The 17,687-nt window shown below is 38.6% G+C and overlaps 1 protein-coding gene across 1 annotated transcript in view; it reads right to left on the reverse strand.

The window, feature by feature from the left end:
- Positions 1-13,086, reverse strand: part of LOC136862835 (polyisoprenoid diphosphate/phosphate phosphohydrolase PLPP6) — an 88,833-nt gene extending 75,747 nt beyond the window's left edge. Inside the window, exon 1 of the mRNA XM_067139105.2 lies at positions 12,779-13,086. Within this exon, the coding sequence (XP_066995206.2) occupies positions 12,779-12,916 (138 nt within the window). The 5' untranslated portion in view covers positions 12,917-13,086. The remainder of the gene's footprint in view (positions 1-12,778) is intronic.
- Between the last annotated feature and the right edge of the window lie 4,601 nt (positions 13,087-17,687).

Below are 17,687 nucleotides of genomic sequence, written 5' to 3' on the forward strand. Positions count from 1 at the left end.
CTGACCTGTGTATAAAGACCTTGCTGTCACAGGAGCGACCAAGTCAACACTTTCTATATTAGGCAGAGCTGTGTGTGTCAAGAAATTTGAGCACACTGCAATCATTGTACAATTGCAGTTCTGCAGTTCTGTCCTCTGCAGCCATCTGCACAAAGTCATATAGTTGTTAAGTTTGACAAATCAGTTTGTAATAACTGGTGGTACACTGCAGATGGCGTTTCATTAGACCACTTCTCGACTTCATGCACCACCCACGTGTATGTGAAAACATTCTCTTTTGTCAACCTGGCATGTGAGGTACCCCTCACAATTGTAAAATTATAGGTGTACAATTGGTGACTGTAATAGGCAATTTGGTCTGGAACTTTTGGATTCACATGATTCTTTTGGCAGTCAAATGAAAATATTGCCATGCTGTCTTTTCCTTCTTGGAGCTCTTCTGAAAAAAGCTGCAGCCCTTAGTTTGTGTACTCTTGAGTTCCAAGATTAAATCATTCTTCAGTGATACATTCAGAACTTTCAAGCTGGATTTTTTCCTTGAGCTCGATGCACTTGAGCAAGCATCGGTAACGGGTGTTCCGAATCCTATGTTGTAGCAATGCATACAAATCTCATGGAAGAACCACTGCTTCAACCTGAGTTCTTCAGGCAATTTATTGCTCTAAATTTTGTAAAGCTTAGTGATGCTTGAATTTCCGGGTAGATACGAAGTGACTTTCCGCAACAATAGTGACTTTCACAACACTGTAAACTTTCAGTGAAATTTTTCAGAGTGCCTCTTTTCAGTGTACTCTGGTTTGATCTTAGCTCCTCCCCTCTTTTCTGTAGAAAGTTTCCTTGTCGTGAAGTGAATGCTGGCAATTCTCTGAACCCGATCTTTGCTGACATGCAATACATTCAGGAATGTTTTTGGCAGACCTGAATGTGAAACTTCTCTGTATTAGCAAATTTTATATAGTACTGAACACCAACACCTTTTCTTGAACTTCCTCCTTGACAGTTCTTTCCCTTTTGGGCTTCTCTACACTTAGATACTTTAAATTAAATGTATCTTGTTGATTGTTGTTGTTGGATTGATGAAAGTTTCCATGAAACTACTGAATGTCAATCATCTGCAATTTATGACATTTGAAGGTTGGACCATTGTGACTACATCGTGGGTAGTCTGGAGGACTAGTAGGCCCATGCCTGTAATGAAAATGAAAGATTTCTCATCAAGGTGCTGTATATCGCAAAAATTGCTCGTGTTTAAGATTTCATAATATAACAATAAGCTACTTCTCATTACAGTGAAACCTCATTCCTTCCTCATATTTTTATTGCTTAGTATGATCATATTTTACGCGACCCTGAAAGAATTTTTTGTCCATCCCTTGAGGAATGTGAACTTCCCTCAAATTTGCAAGATAACAAGTATAGTCCTTTTAGCGATATTTCTTTGTACGGGGTTGAAAAGTAAGGAGGGAGCTCTTCTGGTTCCGGTAATACTGCCAACTGAATGGAAATGTAATCTCGATGGAATCGATAATATGATCGATCGATATGAATTTTCTAAACCTTTATTTTCTTAAGCCAACATCTGTGTCATACACACATTATACAACATTTCTCGATGCAAATCTTGTTCCTAGCATGAATTCTATAGTTTGGCTATGCTGTGTAAACAACAGTACTAGTACGTAAAGTGTACGAAGATGTCGCACAGCGAGGCATAAGCGATTCATAGTTTGTGTTTCAAAGGTTGCCAATACGAATCTAGAAGATACCCGAGGTCAACCGATTCAGGACTAGGATATCCATGTATTGCTAAAAGGTGCGCGTACTATAACTTGACCTTGAAGCTCGTTGAGTTTGAGAATAGTGTAACCCTTTGTGCCTATGGGTTTGTGTATTCAGTATTCTGACAAGAAAGTTGAGATGTAGAAGAGAAACTGTTAAATCGTTAACTAATGAAGATAAAATTAAAATACTTCCAGTAGACATGATAATGAGGTTTCACTGTATTTTAAAAATGACAACTCTCAACTAAAATATTATGATGTAACATTCATAGCATACTAACATTCATAGTGTACTTCTCTTTTTTTTTTCTTCCTTAGTTTTTCTCCATGAATCAGGATTGTCTGCATGAAAGACTAACAAAGTTCACGAACAATTCAAACAGTGGAAAGACCGACATAAACCACAGGTAAATTATCACATGAAGACATGTGGTGAAATTATCCCTTCCTATTGGTTGATTGTATAAGGCGGGTTTTGGAATGACAAGTGCCATGGATAAGGCGAGTTATGGAACAAGAGCCTAACTTTGGTGACAGGTTTCTATGGGAAGAGACAAGCTTTGGGTGCCTACTTTCATGATGGAACTATCACAAACCTAACCAAGAAGGCAACGCTACCTCTAACTCACTTTTTTAAAATGGATAAGACGAGTTTTGGAATGGACAGCCTCCTTTATCATCATTGGTTCATCATGGTTAGGCCTGGTGAGCAACAGATAGTCAATGAACTCAGCACTGTATCAACAGGAATGACAAAAAAAGGCTAGACACGCTGCACACATGGTCATATTTTCTTGGCAAGTTTCCACCGATTAAAACTGACTCACATTGTAAAGATCATTACAGAATCCTAAGAAGCAGCTGAAAGTAGCAACGATTTCTAAATGGATGTCCTCCATTGTGTGACTAATCTTTAGAAAGTAATTATACAACATAAAAATAAAGCTATGTCACCACATAGAAAGGAAAGAGAGAAGAGGATCAATTCTGGACAATGTAATACTATTTTAACATAGATCTCCAATTAAAGTATCATTTAATGCCTTCCAGAGTCACCACAGTCAGCTCTGCATCGTAGTTGGTCAGCAAGGAAAGAGGTGGGGAGTGGTTAGTACACGAGACCCATTTCAGTAGATTTAATGGCACTATAAACATTTGTTGAGATGGAAGCCATTATTTTTCAATGTTGACTTGGTTAAATAACTTAAGTTTTTCAGTTTGTCAAAACACAAAATATAACACTTATAATACTATAACATACCTGTAAAAATACACTTATTAATAAATGAAGGAAACTTTTTGTTCTACAAGAACATACTCAGATTCTATTAAATCAGTAAAGGTTGACAGGAAGTTGATTTAAGATAAGTATAGCAACCTTTCTCAGAGTTACTAAAGTATCAGTAATGTGAACTTTTACATTCACAATGTGTCACTTCTTCATAGTATTACCAATTCAAAATCAACGACAAGTTTATGCAATAAACAATACTGTTCATATACATGCATGGTGATTTGACGTAATGTGAGGATGCTTTTGTAATTAATTTATTTATAAGTGCATTTTTACAGGTATGTTCTAGTATTTAAGTTATATTTCGTGTTTTGACCGAAAAACTTTGAAAAGTCACACGAGGCATTACGAAAGTAAAATCTTAGCCTCCTGGTGTCTCATAGGGTTATTCGTAGTTAAAAGAATGCTAGATGTGTTGTATAATAAATGAATGAGCTGGAGCTGAAAGGTATTAGATCAGTTTACACTACTTTTCATGAGAGAGAGAGAGAGAATGTCACTTTTGAGAGAAAAAAATGTTGTTACCTGAAGAGAACATAACAAAACCACTATATTAAGTGGAAGGTCATTTTTAATTCGATAAACAATTTTCAACAGCAATTTTGAAGAAGTGACTTAATGTCTTTCAGGTCCGTGGTCAGTTTGATATGGCATCAACCCATCCATAATGAATATTTCACATGAAAGTTCGCCCAACTTGTACTTGTAATTTAAAAACCACATAAATCCTGTACAAATATACACTGCCTGACAAAAAAGTTGAAGCAACCGGAAGAGGAGGAAGAAACAAAATAAAATTTCACTTGTTGAGAGGGTATGTGATGTTATTTAAGTGATTACAAAATCGAGTCAAATTTACGAAGAACTTGACAGTACAATCTCACTTACCAGTATGAGGTGGACCACCTTTGGCCTGGATACATGCACTGATTCGGTTGGGAAGGGTGTCAAACTTTACAATAGAAAAGCTTTTATTACTTCCCTCTTTTCAATACATATAACCAGGGCAATTTATTCTACTGCAAAGTGTAAACCGTCAATACGAAATGAAACTAATATATTGTAATAATAAAGGGTGTCAAAACTGTTGTATCCTCTAGTGAGGCAAGCTGGCCCCCAACTTTTGTAACTGGTCCTTGACATACTGGATACTGCCACTGCGATGAAGTTGACGTCTGAGCTGGTCCCACACGTTCTATCAGGGACAGATCTGGGGATCTTGCTGGCCACGGAAATACCTCAACATCACGCGGACAGTTCATAGACACATGTGTCGTGTGTGGACAAGCATTGTCCTGTTGAAAAATGGCACCACCATATAGTTGCATACCAGGTAACACATGAGGGCGCAGGATGATGTGCCATCAGAGTTCCCTCAATCACTACCAGCTGTGACCTGAAGTCATACCCGATGGCTCCCCACACTATGATGCCAGGAGTAACATCACTGTCCCTCTCCAAAACATTGGAAGAATGGGGACCTCTCCCCAGGTCACCACCATACTCGCAGACAATGGTCATCCGGAGTAGTGGAGAAACATGATTCGTCGCTAAACACAATGAGACACCATTCAACAGCAGTCCATGCTTCCTGGCCACAGCACCACTCCAAACGCAGCAGTTTGTTTTGTGCTGTGGTATTAATGGTGGCCTACACATACGACGATAATTCCCTAGTCCGACTGCTGCAAGTCTTTGACCAATGATGCGGGATGACACAGAATATTGCAGGGAGTCCATTACTGGTTCTCGGATGGCAGGCGCAGATATGAAGGGGTTACGATGTGCTAGGTGCACAATATGGCGATCCTTCTTTGTGGTGGTCAGACATGCTCGACCAGAACCTTGGTGACGAGTATGCCTGCCCTCACATTCCCATGCAGTCCAACAATAGGCCACTGTCACATCTGAATGCCCCACAAATCTAGAGATTGTGCAATTTGACCAGCCAGCCAAATGGAGATCCACAGATGAACCTTTCAAATTCTGTCAGGTGCTGAAAACGCTGTCTCACATGAGTACACATCATCTCCGTATCCTTCACAAATATCACTCAACATCTGATGCTTTTCATGCCCCTTATATTCCCTACAAGGCCTGGTAACAACACTATAAACACGAACAACATTAATGTATTCTGGTGGCCGTTCTACCTGTCATAAAGAATTTAAACTCTATCATTTACATACCTGCCGATGGTGTGTATGTGTACTAAAGTTACATTGTCATCTGACCATTTCTTCTGGGTGCTTCAGTCAGCCAGTATAATTTACTATACCACTCATGTCGTGGAACGTTACAGGGACTCCGTCTCATTTGTCGTATTTGGCCAGTTATGTTGTTACAACAAATGAATATCATTTTATTGTTTGTTTTGAGTTGACTTACAATTTTAAGACAAAAAAATTTCTACTAAAGAAATTTTCTTAAAACACATCCACCTATTCAACACCCTTGTCAAATATTCAGTTACAATAAATAGTTTAATTGATATTTGTACATGTTTCAATCCTTACGGGATCGTCCTCAGCTAATATTTAAAAAAAAATCAACTAGGCCTAGTGTAATATGTGAATTATTACTATTCCAGAAGGTCTTCCTTTAAAACAATAACCCCCATCTAACATTATTGTAGCCTAAGGTGTGTATGATGATGATATAATAATGGACATTTGTAAATGAGTTATCTTAGAAAGTTCGCTAAAATAGAAGTAGGGCCTATCTTTGACATACATAGCGATAAAGCTCCACCAATGTCATTTTTCTTGCTGTCATGGACTGGATAACCAACCTAATTTCACACACAGCAGACAGTTTGATCTTACACATTTCATTCACACAGTACAAAGCAGCTACAAATGGTGTCTGTATGCAAATAATGTAGGAGTCAGTGCGCATGTGCAAAATTATGAACATGCAGGCATTCAAAAGATAATGGCAAACAGTCCTAACTTTAAAATATTCTTTGTAACACAGGCAATAGACACTTCAACATCCTACATACATACATACATACATACATCATCATTATAGACTGTTATGCCTTTCAGCGTTCAGTCTGCAAGCCTCTGAGAATTTACTAAACGTTGCCACAATCCTCGATTTGCAACTAGTGTTGTGGCCTCATTTAGTTCTATACCTCTTATCTTTAAATCGTTAGAAACCAAGTCTAACCATCGTCGTCTTGGTCTCCCTCTACTTCTCTTACCCTCCATAGCAGAGTCCATTATTCTCCTAGGTAACACCACCGTGATGATTTCGTTTTACATTGAGAAGATGTTCAAAATATTCCCTCCACCTCTCCAGTGATTCCCTGGGATCTATTATGAGTTCACCTGAATTACTCAAAACACTGTTCATTTCCTTTTTCCCTCCCTTCCCAAGATTCTTTATTACTGTCCAGAAAGGTTTCCCTGCTGCTTGACCTAGCCTTTCCAGGTTGTTACCAACATCTTCTCATGACTTCTTTTTGGATTCGTTATCCTCGTTATCTCCCCTTACCCGAATATCACTTACTCCTAGCACATCCAGATGCATCCTCTTTGCTGACTCAGCCAGTTCTACCTTCTTTCTTCCATAAGCCCCATTAATATTGATAGCTCCCCATCGAATTCCATTTCGTTCGCCAAGTTGTTTCCAAGGAGTCCCTCGCCTGTCAAATGGGAGTGGGACTCCATTACTCCCATACGCCCGAGGCTTGCTTAAAGTGTTCTGAGCTTGGTAAATTCATGAAGCAGGATGCTGCCCTACTTGCACATAGTCCAAGTGAGGATCTCTCCTCTAACGGGTTATGGACCACCGGTGAATTGTATAGTCCTAGCCGCCTGAGCACAAGGAGGGCCACGACTCAGAATATGTCCGAGGTGCCCACTCCCATTCCATAGCAACTGGTATCCCGACTATCAGGACCACTTACTAGGCCACTCAGCCATTGCCCATGGTTCACGAACTAGGACGTGACTACAGTAACCCACAAACATGAACCATTTCAACATCCTATGAATAAAAAAAATGAATATTGTTGTTCCTGGAAAAATTTTGCAGACCAAAAGCCCTCAACTGAAATGCTTAAGGAAACTTTAAAATGGAAAAGTAATTGGCCTGAGAGTACGTTCTATGAACATCTAATCGATTGAACATGATGTGCAAGCACGGTACTGGGTCATACGCTTTAGCAACAGTTTCTGTTTGCTGGGAACAAATGTACAAGAACTGATCCAAACTCACGTAGGAATGATTCTAGAATCAGATTGGTTCCATTCATTTGTTCTCTCACTTCTCACATTGTCCAGTTTTATAAAAGCATGTGTAAACTTCCACAGGAACTGTACATAACAGAACAAACAAGAACCATGAATTCTCTGGAAACAAAACTTTGACATGAATATTTCAACCGAGTGATCTTGGGACATGGAAACACCGAGTCAGTGAAAAGGGAAGCAGTAGTTTGTGCATACAGGAGTGCACAAGGCAAGAGATCAACATGGTGAGGCAGCAGCTATGAAGGCAAGCTTTGAGGATAGCAGTGGAAGAAGCAATTCATTCACAGACGGAGCTGTTGATGGAGTGTGTGGTAATAAGTTCAGAGCATCAGTGAGCCGAATACCATTGGAGAATTTAAATACAAAATATTCTGATATGTTCTCAAATGGCTTTGTTGATGATGATGTTTGTTGTTTAAAGGCGCCTAACAGCTAGGTCATAGGCTCCTAATGGCACAAGGTGGATCGAAATGAAAATTAGAACTTCAAAATATATCTGCCGACTAGAATCTAAAACTAATGATAATGGAAAAAAAAAAAAATCTTTGTGAGAGAGAAACAATCAGTGGATCAAATTCACAATGCCTTAATTACTGGGATGATGCTTATTATATAAAGGTGTCCAAAATCCAGGTCACCGGTCCTTCACAATGGTAGTAATCACTAGTAAAGCAGAACCCTAGTGTTCCTCCTGCAGTGGTACTAATCAAAGGTAACGTAGACACCTCGATAGCTGCAGTCGCTTAAGTGCGGCCAGTGTCCAGTAATCGGAAGATCGTGGGTTCGAGCCCCACTGTCGGCAGCCCTGAAGATGGTTTTCCGTGGTTTCCCATTTTCACACCAGGCAAATGCTGGTTCTGTACCTTAATTACGGCCACGGCCGCTTCCTTCCACTTCCTAAGCCTTTCCTATCCCATCGTCGCCATAAGACATATATGTGTCGGTGCAACGTAAAGCAAATAGCAGGTAACATAGACTCATGGTGTTTCTTGCATGGCGGTGCTAATCCGAAGTACCGGTAAGCCCAATGTAGACCCATGGTATGTCACACACAATGGCACCACTCACAGCTAACGCGAACACATGGTGTTTCACACATAAGGGTGCTACTCACAAGCAATGCAAAACCATGGTGTTCCACACATAGTGGGAATAATCACGGGCGCTGGTATTCCCGCGATGTTCCTCACTTAGTGGAACTAATCACAGGCCACATGTGTTGCTTGCATAGTGGTACTAATCATAGGCAATGTAGACCCACGGTGTATCACACGTTATGGCATCACCTACAGGCAACACCAACCCATGGTGTACTTCATATAATGGTACTACACCCATAGTAATCCTTCCCCGTTGATACTAATCACAGACCAGCCGGAGGCCGTAGTGGTTCTCGTTCCGTAGTTAGTAGTGATTATTGCTCTAAAAGGAAGCACAACCAGGCACATGTAGTAGTACTAATCGCAAGTCAACACATGGTGTTTATCATGTAATGGTGGTACTATTACATGTTATAAATCTCATTTTTGGTCCATATAGAAAATTTACAGTTAAAAAATAATAAAGGTGTTCTTTAATCCACCTATTCAATACATTAATTTCCACTTAGAAATAGTGGTTACATAAACAGACTAACGGTTAAATGGGACATGTTTCGCCCTCAATTTAGGGCATCTTCAGCCTAAAAACAATCAAGAGTACACCTTATATTAATATGGAAGCTAAAAGTTTAGCCAGTTACTAAAATACAGTACATAAAAATGTGAAAAATGATACATTATACAAATATGTTAATGGAAATTAAAGGTTTTTTTTTTTTTTTTTGCTAGGGGCTTTACGTCGCACCGACATAGATAGGTCTTATGGTGACGAAGGGATAGGAAAGGCCTAGGAGTTGGAAGGAAGCGGCCGTGGCCTTAGCCTTAATTAAGGTACAGCCCCAGCATTAAAGTATTGAATAGGTAGATTAAAGAACACCTTTATTATTTTTGAAATGGTGGTACTAGTCGCAAGTAACATCGACCCATGGTGTTCCGCATGTAATGGTACTAATCACAAGTAGTCTCATGGTTCTAATGTTTTCGTCCCTTGGTCGCCCCTTTTAGTCTCCTCTTACGACAGGCAGGGGATGCCATGGGTGTACTCATCTGCATCCCCCACCCACAGGGGATAATGGCTTTGTTAGTGTAATTTAAGATGGCACTGACAAGATATTCAGGTCAGCCAAGAAAACTACATTTCTGGATAAGATTAAATGTCAGCCATTCAATAACAGTAATCAGTTGTCTGGAAAGAGGAGAGTGCCCAAAACAAACTTTTGCAGATGACAAAGAAAGAAAATTGGTTGCTTGCCTTCAGTTACAACTTAAGGAAAGATTGGGCTCACACACACACACACACACCCCCCTCCAGTTCTACATGGAAACCAAACCACTGGAGGATAAAGCGATAAAAATATCACAGAGCCCTTCAGCAAAGATCATTGAAGTTCTGTAGGGAAATATCTATAGATAGGTGCAAAATGTATTTTGCACCCATACTGAACTCAGAAGGCCAGTGCTCTACTGAGCCCCTTCTGTCCGTATAAAATGTAAAGAAAATAAAAATAGTAAAGAAAATAGACAGTGACATTGTACTAGAAACAAACTTACAATGATAGCTGTTTATTTCCAACCAGCATTTAAATATTAATAATGTTATACCATACCATGACGTGTTTATCAGACCACGGGTTCCACTACAAACTATGCCATAGAAAGACCTTTCATGACCCAGATGTCCTGGTTTAACATCAATCGCAATATGCATGCCGTTATATAATAGTTTAATGAAACATTACATTGCAATGTGCTGTGAAATCCAAATCCAAATATGGCCTTTCAGACAAATTGAAGAAGTTTCACTGAAATCATGAGGAAAAGTTGCTGCAGCAGTTGCAGCTATGAATGAAATATAATTCTTCTGCTGGTTGTCTATAGATATGGCAGTAGCCCTGTTTCACATTAAGGTTTCTCCTACCATGACATATGCCACTTTATGGGAGCATTTCCTCAAAAGACCTAGTTATGATTGAGTAAAAGCCATGTACCTCAAGATAGTTTTGCATCTGGCAAAGAACACTCCATCAGTAAAAAACTTTACTAACTAGTTTGCAAAATTGAGGTTAGGATCCACATAGTGCAGCTCACATGACATCACATTGCACTACACAAGGCTGCTGGTCATCCTGTCATCTTTCATTCCAGCAACACTCTACAATGTCTTTCATTTCAAGTCAGTCATTAATCATTGTCCCAGAGGAGTGCAAGAGGCTTCGGCAGCCAGCACAGTTCCTATCCTTGCCGCTAGGTAGGGTTTCATTCATTCCATTCCTGACCTGGTCGAATGACTGGAAATAGGTTGTAGATTTTCATTTTAGTGGTAATAACACTGACAAGATCACTGGGCTTGGGGAAAGAAAAGGGAGATCTGGGGCCCCAGATAGTTATGTCACAATACAGGAACTATATCCAGCATATGCCATGACAGGTCACTTTCAAACTCTGCGCTGTGATGGAATGTGCAAAGGAATGTGATAGCAGTGGGCCACACATCATGGGAGTTCTACCGGACACAATAATAAGAACACAGGTATCGGCTGCATTCGAGAGACTTGACATATTGTTGGTTCTAATTTTTTTATATAAGTAAGAATACTTTTAGGGGCAGGTCAGTGGAAGGCTTTCATCTACTTAAGGTATTGATTCACAACATTTTTTGCAAGATTTTCACCTTCCTAAAAATGTGAATGAGCTAGTAAAGTGCAACCCTCCATCAAGATTAACCTATGAACTCTCTGATCAGCCTTTCTACACTGAGGAACTGCGATTGAGAATGTCATCTACACTGTACCAAGCTCCACTTTAGGAATTACAGTATACCTTATGTAAAACTGATTTCTGGATATTTTTCTAACGAACAGACACCACAATGACTTCAGAATGGATAAACCCAGGATAAGACCCATGCAATACTCTCTAGCAATACATTACAATTTTCTTTTCTGGCTCAGTCAATAAGTGCATCTTGTGGTGACCTGCTGTGTTATATTTGATACATCCCACACTTTATGTCTGCAATCCTTTTTCCTTTTCTTCTGTTTTTCATTCAAATGTATAGGTGGGAGAACCATACGAATGTCAAAAAGTCGATATAGTTCCAAAGCATCCGATACGTCGCAGAAAAGAAGCCCACGGAAACACCCCTCCTCCACCGTAATCCAAAATACTGGTTTTTCTTATATCGCCCCTTAACATCAAACTAAACACAAAACAAAGATAATGTCTACATCGTCTCCTGGCCAAACCTTTGCTCTCCCACCCCTAATTGTTTTTTATTTATTCTTCTTTCAAATTTATCATATTTTGATTCCCAAAATCCCATTGAACTGAAAAAGGTTTGCAACATGTCTAAATTTGGTTTTGGGTCCCTAGAGGATACCATGATGTCATTTGTAGATCATTGGTTCTGCTATAAGCTATGCCACTGATAGACCTTCCACGATACAGGCGCAAGCTGTGTATCTGAATTATGTGGGAAACAGATAATGCTATTAGACAGAAGTATGTATCAAGAGAACAATGGCATTAAAATGAGCTATATTCATAAATGTTTTGCATATGAATATGATGCAATATTGTGTTATAATAAATAATATCCCAAATGCCTGCTCTTATTACATAGTAACAGGCTGTCCTGAGCCTGAAGACTACTTGTCAAGTCACTCTGCTGTAGCCCATGGTTCACAAGATTATACAGCACGAACTATATCATTTGGTACATTACCTCGAATATAGTTATGCCCGTTAATAAGTTTAGTTGACGAAAGTACTGAATAAACAATGGAAAGGTTTAAAGTTTCAAGACAATAAAACTTCTGATACCCAAAATCCTAAAGATCTGCAAATAAAATAAATTACACTAATATGACAATTTTCAGCATGCTTTAAACAATATCATTAAAGCAGCAATATTAGTAAAACACAATCTTCATTTCTAGGGCACACACAGAGCAATCAAATGAACTAATACTATAAGATCTTGACCGAGATCAAACTTAAGCACAAGCAAGCACACTTGTAGTTTTATGGGACGGCTGACATCGTGATTACAGCCATGGGACTTCCAGTTATATGTGGAATCCGAATCCCGGAGATACAACTTTTCGTTTAACTAACCACATATGCATAGGCCGTGTACTGCACCATAAACACCTTAGTGAGAAGCCAGTGACAATGTTATTCGGCTAATACGGCCAGTGAACTTGAATCACATTATACAAATGGTTATATCATGCTTGAATGAAAAATTTCATTGGAACATGCTGTGAAATACACATTAAGAGAAAAATCCACATCTCCAAATAACGAATTTCAGAACAAGTATCCAAACATAATAATCACCTCTAAAATTTTATAATGTGTGCGTAAGGATCGGAAAGCCAGAAATCTGTTGGTCCAGTTGCAAAAGGCATCAGTCAAATATGCATCTACAGCCAGAACTTTCTGCAGTCCAGCCGGCTTTTTTCGTTTCTCTGTCATTGCCACAGCCTGTTTTATTATAATATTTTGATACAAGACCAAATTTGTTACATGCAATCACAAAGTGACATCAACACGTCTTCCATTGATAACGTATCAGATAACATATCATTAAACACAGGTGATTCATAGATTTTCGCATCTGGTGTCTTGATGGATCAACATGAACGTGGGACGAATATACATGAGTACCAAGAGAGACCTGGAATAGAACTTCTCGTGTCCTCTCTTAACGAATGCTAACAAGGAAGCTATATATTAAAATGATGTAATTCAGCCCGACACTTTGAAAATTACCAATACATATTTCGATAAGCATAAACCGTAAAATTGCCAATATATATTTAGATCCCTAACAAGAAACTGAAATAAAAGACAAAAATGGATGCGAGGAAGAAATAAGTAACATAAAATGTCAAATCGCCTGGAAGAGAAAGATGCATAATGAAGGGGAAGAAATTTTGCCTATTTGCCTATTTTATTGCTGTGAACGGAAAAGTAGGCTCTTAAGATGTGTCAGTTTTAAACTACTTTCAGCAAGAATTTTTTTGGTTTTATTGTGCCTATAAAGGCATATTTCAAAGGCCTGTGCTTATTTGCCCTTTGACAGTCATTTAAATAAACCAATTTCCTTCCAGTGCATTGTATTTTAGCTGGTGTAGTCATCAGAATCATTTTCTTGTTTCTCAACATCTGTTTACCCCACTATCAAAAAGGAGAATTCTCAGAAGTACTTGGGGAATTCGATTCAGGACAAACAAGTTCGAAGAATTCCACCCCTGCCACCTCCAAAGATGATATACCGGTACGAGAACCAATCAACGTCGAACTATGTTGTATACATCGATACCCCTATCGCCCTTTCGGTGCAAATTGTTGGACACTTTGTCTTGTGATCGTGTTGATATCTATTTTGAAGAAGTGTGTTTGGCAATGCTTAATAAAAATCTTCCAAGCACTGATAGATGAAGCAGTGGATCACTAGAGATCCCAACTTAAACTTCACTGCCGAGAGAAGAGTAGTCTTCTGACAAGCGTTAAGTAAGAAGGCCCCTTTTGTCCTTTTGCAAATGAGGACTACGATCGCATTTCGGTGTAGCAACAAAATCGCTCACTGCCCATCGGTTCGATCAGATTTGGCATTCCTGAGGCAACTTCAGCAAGCTGCGCGAGCCATCGCAGAGTTGAGGAGAGTGGCATGCCGCTTGTAGAGTATATTAGGATTGTGAAAGAAGTTAGGAGGACTCTTGAGAAAACATCTGGGAAGGTAGCCGCTATCAGGGAAAAGTTTGATATGGTCATGTAACGAAATCCAGCGTGGAAAGAGATAGTAAAAGTAGGCGATGTATTACGAGGTGGGTAGGTGAAGCAGTAGAAAGATCTAAAGCCAGATGAACTGTTCCGTTACTTCATGTGATGTTGAGAGATCCTTCTCACAATACAGAAATATACTTCATGACAACAGAACACAATTGTTACATGAAAATTTGTTAGCTGTAAATTCCATAGGAATTGACCGTACTATTAATTAAACTATTTTTCATGCTTGTTTGGTTGTCTATTTTACGCAACGGTACGTATTTACATGCCTATTTAGGCTATTTTTTGCTTATATGCCTGCCTATTTTAACTGCTTTCACCGCCTGTAAATACTGACCCTAATAATGTATAATATACAGTTTCATCTTAATTAATGGTTGAAGGCGTTGAATTAACTCTATCCCTAAGTCCGTGGAAAACGAACGAAACTTGATACACTGTGATCTATATCAAATACTCTCGACTAGGGTGCGACGTAATCTATATATATAAAATAAGAGTTTTGTCTGTACATTGCTCAGAATTTAAAAAAGGATGGTATTTCTGTATCAGTCATGCCCACATTAACAAGGAAATGCACTTTTTACTTTTCCGTAATTTCTGTCTGTCTATCTGTCTGTATGTATGTACACTCATCACGTGAAAATGGCCGAAGAGAATTTACTAAAAATCGGTATAAAAAGTCGGGTAATAAGTCGATACAATCTAGGTCATAAATAATTTTATTCACGCTGACTGAAATGGTAGTTTAGGAGAAGGCCTAAAATTTAATTCTCAAATATTTATGTTATTAGTGGTCATATCTTAATGAAAATCGGTATACAAAGTCGGGGAATAAGTCGCTATAATCTAGGCCATATATAATTTTACTCACGCTGAGGGAAATGGTAGTTTAGGCGAAGGCCTAAAATCTAATTCCCAAATAATTGTTATTAGTGGTCGTATCGATAAATACTAAATACTATTATTTCCGGTTATTTATGTCTTATACATTGTTTCCATACCGGCTATGATCAGAGATATTAATGAATTTGGATTTTAGTTACTAAGTCCTTATCAGCACCGAGTCACGAGAAAATGGGTAAACAGAATTTAATGAAAATCAGTACCTAAAGTCGGAGAACAAGGAACTACTTTCTACGCTATAAATAATTTTATACGATGCCCTAATATCACTGAGTCGAAAGGAAACTAAGGGTAAAGAACTACAATATAGAAAGCTCAACATTACATTGACCATTGTTGTGATGTGCTTTGTCTTATGTTGCCACTCATCTCCGATAGATAGGATTACTGCTGCGAACCGAGTATTTTCTTTTAAATTTGCCTTCAGTCGCACCGACACAGTTAGGTCTTATAGCGACGATGGGATGGGAAAGGGCTATGAGTGTGAAGGAAGCGGCCTTGGCCTTAATTAACGTACAGCCCCAGCATTTGCCTGGTGTTTAAATGGGAATCCACGGAATAACATCTTCAGGGCTGCCGATGGTGGGGTTTGAATTCACTATATCCCGCATGCAAGCTCACAGCTGCGCGCCCCTAACCACACGGCCAACTCGCCCAGTCGTACAAGTGCAACAATCTGCCTAAATATTGGCTGGAAGGAGCTGGGGAGTTAAGTAATTTTCTTTTTTAGCATGCTATTCATCTGTTTCATAAATTTTCCGATACTACTGGTACGTAACACACTGGGCCATCATAGTATTCGAAGGCACTGATTGGAATGAGAAGTGTGCATATTTAACGAAATAATGGCAGAGAAGTGTTCACGGCTGTCTGTGGCCTGGTCATTCCAGCTCTGAAAGATTGGACCGTTAGATCGGCACCGTAGTACTGTTCGTTAAAAGTGAGAAAATGTGTAGTTTTTCATTTGATCGAGTTTTTTTATATGATAACATTGCTTTTAATCGCTACATTCCTACTGACGTTTTTGTAATGGCATATATTGACTTCAGTTAGGAAAACCAAAAAGTCAGTCTTTCTGAGAATCCCTTAGCGAAGCACGGGCACATCAGCTAGTAGAAATTAAAAGCAGTCCTTTGCCAGTCAGGAAACGAAAATCGGCGATTGCCAAAGTACTATAATTTAAAAAAAGTGAAATATGCAGAAGAGTATGATACTTATTCCTCGGCGTTGCAATTTCTGAAGGTTCTTGGCCCTCTTGAAAAATTCTGCTTGGGCTTGTATATCCCTTGCTTCAGTCCACCATATTTTACCTCAAATGGCCATTTATTAGATGAGAAGGTTGTCAAATCAAAGTCCTCCTGTATACTGTTAAGGTCCAAGGAGATCATACGTCATAGATTTCATAGGAAATTCCATATTAGAGTGAGCTCGGTATTTGCTTCCACTTAAGCTGCGTATGACCCTCGTCTTTTTAATTTCTAGCGTTATGGTCATATCCGCTGAACATGGTTTCTCCAACTCCGTTTTAATAAAAAGTATTGATTTAATAGTGCTCTCTCTAATAGGGTTGCCAGCTTTTTGGAAAAAAACGGAAAATTAGGGACTCGACAAAATTTCACTAGAAAACACTACTTTTTGTGTTGTGAACAGCACGTAAATCATTCGGCATGCACTCAGTACAGATATACAAAGCTCTTATCTTACCAAAGTGGAAATTGATAGCATGAAAGGTGCTTATGTTATTGACACACTTAGAAAAATAATTCTAAAATTTAAATTCTAGAAAGAGTTTACTTATTATAATCATGTTTCAGTACTTATTTTGCCTCCCTTTAATAATTTGTAACGAACTGAACGAAATCCCTGCATGAGTAAACAACATTTGTTACAATTTGCAGTTCTGATTTGATCAAATGTGTTGTGCTTCTATTTCGAACATCTGTCCACTTCTTGTTCATTAGAGAAAATACTGTCTCCGTATGATAATTACAGCTGAGAAAAAAACTCATATGATTTTCCAAATGTTTAACATTAACACTGTTCTGTTTTAGAGAACACTGAAACCCACTTCTGGCAAATGTTACCTTCTAGAGAGATACACATTTCAAAGCAGCTCTGGAACAACAAAATTCTTCATACAATTCATCTTTACACTCTAAATTAAGACATTGAACAGCTTTTAGTGAATCGCTAAATTCTACTTCCTCTTTCAGACACGTTGGTAACAAACACTTATATTTCTCATATGTCTCAAAACTGTTACTAACTAAAGGTGAATACAAATAATCACAGGATTTATTTAAATTATTTTCTTTAGTACATTTAAGGTAGAACTTAAAGATTACATAATGTATGATGAGTGGAGCTACCAAAACATCATTCTTCCTTTCTCTGGTTAACTTACTAATTAATGACTGCACATATTCCTCGGATTCCATACAAATGAGATCTGAATTCTTCAAGTATTTTGAGGAAACAAGGAGAATATTGACAATATGCACAGAAAATCTTCTGTAAGCTTCAACAACAGTTTCAATTTCTGGGT

This window comes from Anabrus simplex, chromosome 2, assembly GCF_040414725.1.
Source record: "Anabrus simplex isolate iqAnaSimp1 chromosome 2, ASM4041472v1, whole genome shotgun sequence".
NCBI classification, from domain to species: domain Eukaryota; kingdom Metazoa; phylum Arthropoda; class Insecta; order Orthoptera; family Tettigoniidae; genus Anabrus; species Anabrus simplex.